Source organism: Coffea arabica, chromosome 1c (genome assembly GCF_036785885.1).
Source record: "Coffea arabica cultivar ET-39 chromosome 1c, Coffea Arabica ET-39 HiFi, whole genome shotgun sequence".
Lineage (NCBI taxonomy): Eukaryota > Viridiplantae > Streptophyta > Magnoliopsida > Gentianales > Rubiaceae > Coffea > Coffea arabica.
In genome coordinates, this window is record NC_092310.1 from 2,932,565 (window position 1) to 2,943,888 (window position 11,324).

The window sequence follows — 11,324 nt, forward strand, 5'->3', positions numbered from 1 at the left end:
GGATTTCTACCTGTCGTGGACCCCAATACGAACTCGGCTTCCGTTTTTGGAAGGTAGCAAGAATAGAAATGGTTGAGAAATCAGCATAGATTAGCTGTTAAATGGTTTGCCATCTGATAATTAACATACTTTTTCCTAATCATCCTGATTCTTGCTTCTTCCTTTGCTCCTAATTGTTTTTTCCGCGTACTTGTACTTTTTCCTAATCATCCTGATTCTTGCTTCTTCCTTTGCTCCTAATTGTTTTTTCCTCGTACTTGAAAATTTGATCTAGTGGGTAAACTAAATTTCTTTAGGACCCAAAACAAGATGTTTGGTGGCTAGCATGGAAAACGGCCGATAAAATAATTGGTTACTGGCCTGCCTCCCTTATTCTCAGACCTGGCTGAAAGTGCTTCAGTGATCGGATGGGGTGGACAGGTGCTAAACCCTGCAATCAATAGATGGGCAGCACACTACAACTCAAATGGGTAGTGGCCATTTTGCTCAAGAAAATTTTGAGGATCAAGTTTTATCAGAGCCCTTCAAGTAATCGCTGAATCAAACAATTTGAAGCCTGCTGGAAACTTTAAAGTTCGCGTCGACAATCCAAATTGCTACAATGCAGTGCTTGGAAAGCAATTTAATTGGGGAGATACCATTTTCTTTGGAGGACCAAGGAAAAAATAATAATTGTCCATGATGTTTTGGCATTGATGAATGATGTAATCTGGAAAATGAGTGAATGATTATGCAAAAGACACTACTTCTTCTTCTTCTTTTTTTTTACACGAATTAAATTTCCGGATTTATATATATAAAAAAAAAGTTAAGAGAAGCGCTCAAGTGCATGTCTACATATTCATGTTTGGATAAAAGAAGGTAATTGATGTTTTAATTAGAAGAAAATAGAAAACATGGTTTCCTTTGTTCTTTTAACCGGAGCACAATGAAACCGAATAGGAAGTATTTGAATTGCAATTGATTGAAGCCAAATAAATGAGGGCAGTGTAATTTTTTTATATTGAAGGGTATTTATGTGTAATGGTTAGAAACCTCAAGGGAGGTTTATGAAATTATCCACATATACCAATCTTAGTATTTTGATTGCTCTTAGTATTGATTTTGACCCAAGATTCAATATCGACCCACAATTCATTAGATACTTTTTAGGGTAAATTACAATTTACTCCCTTGTGATTTAGTGTTTTTTTACATAATCTCCTATGGTTTCAAAAGCTATATATATAGCCCTCTCATGGTCATTTTTAATAGAACTTTTAAGGGTAAATTACATTTTATCCCCCTATGATTTTCGCAAAAATCACATAACCCCCATGATTCTAAAAGCTATATATAAACCCCCGTGATTTAGGTTGAAGTATCAAACAAACGGAAAGCACCCATCGTGACGATTCATGGCTTAAATGCACTTGTACTACTGGTAGCAGTAAGAAACATTCATATATTACCCCTGACCACTTTAATGCACCCAATAAAGCCAAGATTTGTGCTCCCTATCTCTTTCAATGACAGCAGTGGATATGGCTCTGTAGGTGGTAATGGTGGTGGGTGGGGTGGAGGTGGTGGCCGTGGGTCTGGATCGGATGGAGGTGGTGGTCCAGGTGGTAAATATGGTCCAGGTGGCGGTGGTAATGGTGGTGGATGGAATGGTGGTAGCTATGGTCCTGGTGCAAGCAGCAGGCAAGGGAGTCCAAGCAGCAGCTATGGCTATGGCAGGGGCTGGTGCGGGGGTCCTGGCTCAGGATATGGCAGCAGTAGCACTGGTCATGGCAGCGGAGGTAACAACGGAGAAGTGCAGTATGGAATCAATGGTGGGCGCCTAGACAAGGACAAGCAGTTGCTCCCATGCAGCATGAAACCATGACATGGCCAAGGTGTTTCCAGAGTTAGAATTGCTCCATTAGAGAAGAAATAAAGAGCAATTTTTTTTACCCTAATCTTAACGCATAAGTTCAATTCTATCGATAAAATACTCTATGCTTAAACATGATAATACAGGTTGTCCCAAAGCAGCAAAATTTTAAATTAATCAATGCTTAAACATTATAATCACTGATTTATTAAATTTCCAACGCGCGACAGTTTCTATTCAAAATGCTCAAGTGCATCTCATATGCTAAAATGATGTCGAAAAACTTACTAGAAACAACAATAGCTTTCGTGATACTTTTTCACAGCTATTTTTTGATCTTCAATGGTAGATCTAGGGTTTTAATTTTGTGGTTTAAAATTTTCTCTCCTTCATTCATCGGTGGTCTTTTTCTCTCTCTTTCTTACGACAAAGACTAGAGCAAAGGAAAATATGACTTCATCTACTTCCTTTTTTGTGTTTATATTAGGGTAATTTGGACATTTCGCCCACGAATCGTCACAATGGGTACTTTCTGTCTGTTTGACACTTCAATCCAAACCACAAGGGGTTTATGTATAGCTTTTAGAATCATGGGGGGGTTATGTGATTTTTGCAAAAAATCACAGGGGGTAAAATGTAATTTGCCCAATGTTTAAAAATGTTGAAATTACCCTTATAAATACATGACACATTAACCCCGAATAGTTTTATGTTTTACCATATAACCCCCTTATGGTTTAATGCTTTACAATATAACTCTCTTATAGTTTTCAAAATATACACATAACCCCCATTAGTTAATAAATAATTTTCAACTTTATATAAGGGTATTTTTGACATTTTAGGTGATTCCATTACGAATGACCATTTCCGTCATTTTAACACTTTAATTCAAACCATGAGAAGGTTATGTATAGCTTTTGAAATCATAGAGGGGTTATGTAAAAAGTACTAAACTATAGGGGGATAAAATGTAATTTGCCCATCAACTAAGTATCATAAGTAAATTGCTCCTAGTTGTTCAATTATTTGATAGCCAGAGTCATTTTTTTAATAAAAGATCACTATGATTGAAACTCAATAATATGTATGTATGTATTGTACGAGAGGTTTGTAGGTCAATTCTCTCATTAAGCATCTAATTCCCCATTGTCTTTTTTTAGAAATTTGATTTATTTTAATCATTATAATTACTTTTAAACATATGGAATAGATAATAAAGTAAATACATTACTTAATATTAGAAAGTTTCCACCTATTATATGATAATCTATTTAAATGTCCTAACCTTACCTAATACAACTTAAAAAAATAAAGTTTAAAAGTAGACTTTTTCAAACATGGCATGCCACATAGTTGCCTTTGATTTTACAATCTAAATTTCATTCTTTAACCCTATCAAAATAAAATATGACCACAAATAGTTTTACCAAGCTTATAGCGAACAATCAAACGTTATAAGCCTCGTAATAAAGAAGCCATCAATTTCCTTAGTTTTACTTATAACCATAACAGAAATAAGTACGACTATCTACTAACTATAGTACCAAATTCAGGAAAAATGTTTAGAATTAATTAAGTTCCCTAACACTGGATGACGATGAGGCCCAATGACTCATGGATGTGGAAGGGTATCTTAAGCGCCAGAGAATTACTAGAAAGAGGAACTAGGAAAAAGGTGGGGGATGGACGTACTATAGATATTTGGAAGGATCAATGGATAATGGATAGAGGGAATGGGCAAGTAATTACCCTAAAGCCACCAGATTGTCAGTTGCAGAAGGTGTGTGAGCTGATACAAGATGAGAATTGGAATGCAGATAGGATTAAAGCAGTTTTTACTGAAAAAGATTGCAAACGTATCATCCGTATCCCACTTAGCATCTGCAATGGGAAAGATAGATTGGTGTGGTCATACTCAGCTACAGTGATGTATACGGTTAAAACTGGATACGGGGTTGCTAAGGAGATTCAAAAGGAAAAAATGGGAAGGCCACAGGAAGGTTTCGTCAAGCTCAATATTGATGCAGCAGTGGATATAAAGGGAGGTAAGGCTAGCTGGGGCATAGTTGCTAGAGGAGTCGATGGGTTAATCAAATGTGCTTGGGCAGGTCCTGAACAACTCAACTGTGAACCTCTGACTGAAGAAACAATGGCAATCAGGAATGCACTGGTTAAAGCAAAGTTGGAAGGGTGGAGAAGGGTGGAGATTCAGACAGATTGTAAAGTAGCAGTGGAGAAAATTATGTTGGGGAACACAGCTGACCTGAAGATTGGATCACTCCTGCATGATATTCAGGTGCTACAGAGGGAATTTAGAGAGTGTTACTTCTCTTTTGTTAGAAGGGAGGGTAACCATGTTAGTCACAAGTTGGCAAAGTATGCCATTAACTTGATTAGTGAAGTTAAGTGGAAGGACTCCTTCCCTCTCTGGTTAGTTAATCTAGATAGAGCAGATGTAGGAGCAGTTGCTCCAAATTAGTACCAATTTTCAGTTTTTAAATAAAATGTTATCGTTGGGAAAAAAATTAAGTTGCCTAACAATTGTAAACAATACAATAATTTGGTAATGTTTAGAATTAATCAATTTCACTAACAATTGCAACAATACAATAATTTGAATACCAAATTAATGGCATTATACATAATTATATAATTTAAACACTGATAGGTGTCAAGGTTGTGCAATAATAAATACCTATTCAAGAGAAATTACAAATTTTGTCTATAGGGTAAGCAGAGTCGAATCCACAAAAACTGGAAAAATTTTTGTTTCTTCTAGGGTTCAAGAGTATGGGGAGATTTTTATAAAAATGAAAATAATTAAACAATCAAATAAAATAAATAAGTAAATAAAAACTGAATGACAATTTATTAAAATGGAATCAATAATGAATAACTCTAGCTAAGAATTAACTTCAAAAATGGTTCACTTAATTGATTATTGATGCAATAATAATTCCACTTATTAACTAATAAGCAAGTTATAACTGCCAAACAAGCAATGACAATCAACTTCTCCTTACTTTATCGATAGCCAAGATATGACCATTAGTCATTGCCCTAATCAAGAAATAACTCCAAGCACGACCTTAGAGTTCAATTTTTGAATTGCCTTAAGAATTAGAAAAATCATGTTTTAACCAAATAACACGCTACGAGAGTTATTTTAAATTAGCCCATAAATTTCCCTGACACAATCCAATTATAACAGTTATCACAAATTTAGAACAATTAAATAATTCTGGAGCTAATTGCCCTAATTGATTTTAGGTTATTGAATTAATCTAAATTTCGAACCCTGGATATTCGAATAACACAACAACCATAAGAAAGTAAAGTAGAGAATATACAAATACCAGAAAATTAAAGGAACAAATAAAACCAATTCGATCTCATAATTTTAGATGAACCAAGTCCTTCGCTATTTCTTGACTAGAAATAGATATTTAGTTCATCTCCATTAAAAAAATCCCATGTGAAATAATCGAGCTCCTTGACATGAGGAATCTCCAAAAGTGATGTATTGTTATTCGAATTAAAGAGAAAAAAAAAAAGAGAACGTTTCTCTTGTGTCTTCTGGCTTCAAAAGAAAACCTAATGACTACTAACTAATTTATTTGGCCCAAAAAGAAAGAAAAGATATCGCAAACGGTAATGGCTTTCTTTTTGTTTCCTACTATTACTAAACTACTTCTACTAATTCAAATCAAATTGTTCCAACATAACCGAAAATGAAAAGTCAACAATAATCATCTGGTGAAATATCCATGATCTGACTTTTGAGACTTCATTTCACAATTGGATATTACACGTCAACTCCAGAGCTCTCCAAGACGTGCAGAGTTCTAACTTTGACGTGATCATGCCGAGCAGTAGGTGTAGTGAAGAAAATCACACATTTTAATTTCTTTTTACTCCAAATCTCTACAACAAACACAAATTACCAAAAATGAATAGAATTCACCAATTAACGCAATATTTGGTAAAATAAAATGGGGAAATAATCATAAAATTAATAACAAAAAATACAACCTATCAAACACTAAATTAAGTAAACTTTGACCAATACCAATTTTTTTAAGGAAACTTCCCTAATTCTCATCAGTTAAATATCCCATATGCTTATAGAAAAAGGATATTTTTGATGAGTACCTATTGGGCACTCATTAACAAACATAAATTCCATTTAAACTACCATGACGAAAAATTATTACCTTCCTTACATTTATGCACTCTTCCTAAATAAACTTGCATTTCTAAAAATCTAACATTTGAAGTACAATCTAAAGATTGCCCAATGGGCAATTAGATGCCAATGAGAGAATGGCGAGAAACATTAGATATAAAATAATAAAACTCATTATCAATTAATTATTAATAGTGAAAAGCAATAATATACATATATTATATCAAATTTGAGACTAACTATGCAAAAGAAGAGAAACTTATAATATATTATTAGCATGAATAAATAAAATGAGAATGAAGAAAAAGAATTTTAATTATTATAATTAATTTTTATTATCTATGTAACACTATTTCATTCGCATCTGAACTCATGCTCAAACCTTTATTATCACTATTTAAAATTTAGAGAAATATAATGATTCAAGTCAAAATGTTGGGGATCAAAAGTGTAAAGTCAAAATTGTTGACTAACGGTAATTTGATGTTGACTATTAGTCATTATTCTATTTCCAATAATTGTCCTAAATCTGCCTAAGATCACAAATTTGGAAATTTGGCCGAAGCATTAGGGACCAATTTCGCATACAACATTGGGGGCTAAAATTGCATTTTTCCCTAAAACGATTATGATCACCTTGTAACAGGCATCATAATGAGAAAAAGAAAGTCAAAGCGACTGATTGTTGGGGTTCCATATAAGGAAATCTTGGTTTACAGTGATTTTAATTTGGAATTGTGATTTTTTGGATAATTTATTGAGCTTGTGTGACTTCTACTCATGACATGCCTCCAGGAAAAACTTAATCTTATGGATGTTTTTGTTTTCTCCGCCTAAATTGTTAACTTTTGTCTTGCTGAAGACCACATTAATATTCCTTCAAGAAATTCCTTTAGTAGATCTGGAAGGTCCTTGAACTTGTGATAAGAACTATACAGATTTGATGCTTGTTTTCAGGTGCACTGATTAATATAGTACTTCTGCATCCTTTGATTGCGGAGCTGGAATTGATGGTTTTGTCTTTGCTAATCCAGGAGGACTAGATCATTGCTGCTAATTATCAAGTATTCCTGGGTTTTTATATAAATGAGGCAGGAATAATTGCTTTGGTTGGAAAGGTGATTGATTTTGATAGTGTTCCATGATATCACCTACTTCTGGAAGGTGCTCTTAGGGGGACTGTAAAACTGAGAGCCCTGGCCAATCATTGCAGATTTTCTTCAAAACACATTTGATTATGCCATAATTTAGCTATAATAGTGATTTTTACTACTAATGGTCCAGCAAATAGCTGGACTAGGATCTCAGATTTGCTCTTATAAAAATGTGTATAGCCGTGGTATTGTTTATTTATTTATTTGGTAGTCCTAACTCCTTCCTCCTAAAGTTTCTTTAAAATTGTCTTCTGCTGAAACAAATAAATACATGAATCTCCTCCTTGACTGTTTTAGGTGATAGTCTAAGAACTTCCACATGCTGTTTGAAGAAACTACAGAAACCAGAAGATTTTATACTTATTCAGCGAAATGCACTCAAACAGCTTCCTTTGGATTGGTCATTTTTTCAAAAACAAGTTTTTTAAATATAATGTTACAGTAATACACAATAACTCAAAAAACATCTCATCCATACAATATATCAAAATTTTCAAAAAAAATTTATAGTAAAAATTTTTCATATACACTGGTACAGTAAATTTTTTCAAAAATACCCCAAAAAACAGCTAATCCAAATGGAAACACCCCAAAAAAGAAAAGAGTACTCTTTAATTTTGGATTGCATGCAATTGCTTGAGTAGTTTGAGAATATTTACTTATCTTCTTGTTATCTTAAAGTTAACATGGAACTAGGCATTTTACGAATTGGATCTGAAATTCTGACCTACAAATTTTTCTTCCATTATCACACCTAAAAACCCTCATGAATATGAATGTTAGTTTAATAAAATTAATCACGCATGTGAGAATAAAAATTTATTTAAAAGCGTGTCATGAATTTGAATGTTAGTTAAATAAAATTAGTCATTCATGTGAAAATAAAAATTTATTTAAAAGTGTGTCACGAATTTGAATGTTAGTTTAATAAAATTAGTCATTCATGTGAAAATAAAAATTTATTTGAAAGTACGTCTAGAAAGCCATCCAAATGGGTCGCCCATGATTCTCCAAATAATTCTTCGGCTACTTCCAATTTCCAATCTTTGAAGAACTTTAGCACTCTCCGGGAAGTACTCTGTCAACTTGTTTTGATATGTTTTGGCCATCAGTATTTGAAGAATGGGACCCTCATACCTTGATCAGTAAAATCAAGAAAGAGGTCTCTTTTGCTGTTCATTTTTAAAGTGATATCAACACAAAGCCTAGTCACTCAATACTATATCATACAGGTAAGCAATTTTTGTAGTTTATACTTTTTGTATGGGTCCTTGCAAACTACTCTTGCATTTGCAGTCTTGTTCGGGAGCTGCAAGATGCTGAGTGGCCATTCAAAAAGAAAAGAAAAATAAATGGTTGGGTGGCCATTAATTATTAGCCAAATTGAGAAAATCAGGTCCTGGTAAAAATGAGTCAAATGTTCGTGGCTTTTAGGACACGCAAAAGATGAATAACTACTGTTCAAATTCAACGAAACAAAGATCACTTCCCTAATTTTTTGAAAAGGAAACATCTACACGAGATTTCTGGGAATATTCAAGAAATTTTCTCCCGTTGACTGATTTAAAGAGTGAACAATTATGCTATTCCTCGCTGCTACTGATCAAGATTGCCATATTAGTATAAAACAAGACAGGTGAAGAATGGTGGTTACTGAGTTTTACCAAGTTGGGACTTCTGCAACTTAATCAGGTAAGTCATCTTACGAATTCAACAGAGTTGCAAGGTTTTAGTTTCTTCCCAATCTCTTCCGGTCGCCTTTTATGTCGTTTAAATTTGAACTGATTTTGATTTTCAATTACCTCTAACTTAAGTTTTAATTTTTGGGCATACAACACTTTGTGCACTTCGCAAGTTTTTGAGATGTAAATAATACTTGATTCTTATTCTATTGTATGTTGCTACTAAAAATGGTTAGAGACGATATATGACAAGCAGAAAAGGCCATGGACAATCCATAATCGCAGAATATCTAGTTCTTGTGAGGTGGTATCCGTTAAAATTGATAGCTTGATGCTGGGATGGGATGCAGAGCTAGGATTAAAAGGTTAATTAGTTAGATTTTTACACTTGGAGAATGTATATTTGTTGTGCGACAAATGGCAATGCTCGTCTGTATGTAGATTGTATGAGATGATTGTGGCTACAATTGTGGTTTTTGTTGACTGATTCTTTTGTTTTATTCACAATTTCATTAGGTTGTTTCTAGCGTACGACTGTAATATACTGTCATTGAAGTCATGGGCTTGAATTCTCCGGGGACTTCTTCAGAGAAGAAAAAGATGTTTGAAAGAGAAGAAACCACTACGGAAGCACAAGACTGAATAACCCAATTACCTGATGCAATTGTGTCACATGCTCTCCCTTCTTCCGACTAAATTAGCAGCACAAACTGGGATTCTATCTAAACGATGGAGGGACGTTTGGCTTTCAATACCTGCTCTTGAATTTCAGATGCATCTACGGGCAAATTATGAGGGTGATATGACTGCTTTTGATAGCTTTGCAAAGCCTAAAATTGAGAGTTTTACTAATTTTCTGGATCGGCTTTTTGCTATTCGTGACATTTCATCCATTAAAAAGTTCAGATTGGTGTTTGATCATCAGGTTGACACTAGATGCCTCAATAATTGGTTGTCTGCTTTGCATAATATTCAAGAACTTGATCTCGAATTATTGGTGCAAAGGGAATTCCCCTGGAGTCCTTTGGCGGATAAATTGCTGGAAATCTTGAAACTGAGTTGCATTAGTTTGCCCAACATCCCATCTTCTGTTTCTTTTCCACGTCTTAAGGTTCTTCATCTTCATTCAGCCACGTATGTGGATGATGCATCGGTTGAAAAGTTACTTTCTTCTTGTCCAGTCCTTGAGGATTTGCAGATATCAAGGTGGGAGTGGGATAACGTTAGGAATTTTGTGATTACAGTCCCTTCATTGAAAAGGTTGACTCTGGACTTTACTACACATGAGACGAACTTATATGATGACGATCATTATGAAGATGGTGTTGAGTACAAACTGATAATTACTGCACCAAATTTGGAGTATCTAAGCCTGATTGATTATATGTCAGATTCAATTCAGGTCAATTCCATGGCCAGAGTAACCGAATCACACCTTTCTGTCTGCAAAATCTTAGAATGTGATTATCGGACAGTGGAACAAATAAGTAATTATGAAAGCAATGTGCGTGAAATATTTCGAAGCATCCCAAATGTCAAGCACTTAACAATAGGCGATTTTACCACGAATGTAAGCCTTGACTAAAATTCCAATCCTGTTATTGCTTTGTAATTGTTATACCATCAATTGCTTTCTTGGTCACAACTTATGACTTGTCTTCATACATTTGCAGTCTTTGAGTGAATCTCTTGATAGCAGACTGCCAGTGTTTCAGAACTTGGTCCACCTGGAGATCAGTTTTCAGCATGTGAATGGCGCTATACTACTGCCAAAATTGCTCAAAATTTCTCCTAAACTGGAAAGCCTAATCTTACCTCGGGTACTTTACATGAGAGACTTGCACAATTTTGATAGAAATATAGTGAGTGATGAGCACTCCCGAATCCTGATTTCTTCTAACCAAAAGTTGGTTTATATATATATCTTCAATTTCAGGGGATTATCAGTCAAATTCTATTTAGTTTTATTTCTGAGGAGAATCAATTTAAGCCTCCACAAGATGTACCTGAATGCCTGTTATTTAGCCTGAAAAATGTAGAAATTTGGCATATTACTGGCAGAGTAGAGGAAGAAGTGCAGCTGTTGATATATCTTTTGGAAAATGCAAGGGTTCTAGAGAAGATAACGATTTGGTATGAAGAATATTATGTTTCCGGTGGACCGATGGATACTAATAATTATCCAACTGTTCGTCGGATGGAGGATCGTTTATCCTTCACAGACGAATTTGATGAACTGCACTAGGGGATCTGCTGCTTGTCAACTTGACATACAAATGCCTGAACTACAACTCTGAGCTCTGAACTTGCAACAGAATGTTGGTATTGTATTGTGCACATCCGCGCTTGTTTCTTGTACATTAGGAAGAAAGCGAAGAATCTGTGCGTAAATAAATACTTATAGTATTCGAATTTTATAGGTATCAGATTTATTTTTAAGATTA

At 34.4% G+C, this 11,324-nt stretch overlaps 1 protein-coding gene across 2 annotated transcripts; it reads left to right on the plus strand.

The window, feature by feature from the left end:
* The first annotated feature begins 8,623 nt into the window (after nucleotides 1–8,623).
* Nucleotides 8,624–11,324, plus strand: LOC113736197 (putative F-box/FBD/LRR-repeat protein At5g22670). Of its 2 annotated transcripts, none has more exons than XM_072047972.1 (4): nucleotides 8,624–8,890; nucleotides 9,397–10,450; nucleotides 10,554–10,700; nucleotides 10,817–11,324. In XM_072047972.1, exons 2-4 carry the CDS (start codon nucleotides 9,539–9,541, stop codon nucleotides 11,123–11,125), a joined length of 1,368 nt encoding a protein of 455 aa, XP_071904073.1. In that variant the 5' UTR covers nucleotides 8,624–8,890; nucleotides 9,397–9,538; the 3' UTR covers nucleotides 11,126–11,324. The 2 variants fall into 2 exon arrangements, with proteins under 2 accessions (XP_071904073.1, XP_071904078.1); XM_072047977.1 differs by lacking the exon at nucleotides 8,624–8,890 and adding an exon at nucleotides 8,915–9,245.

Excerpts from the sequence above, each read along its gene's own strand:
- LOC113736197 (XM_072047972.1), top strand. The coding sequence starts at position 9,539 with ATGCAATTGTGTCACATGCTCTCCCTTCTTCCGACTAAATTAGCAGCA. Across the intron at positions 10,451-10,553 it reads TAGGCGATTTTACCACGAAT|TCTTTGAGTGAATCTCTTGA; the intron begins GTAAGCCTTGAC and ends ATACATTTGCAG. Across the intron at positions 10,701-10,816 it reads AAAGCCTAATCTTACCTCGG|GGGATTATCAGTCAAATTCT; the intron begins GTACTTTACATG and ends CTTCAATTTCAG.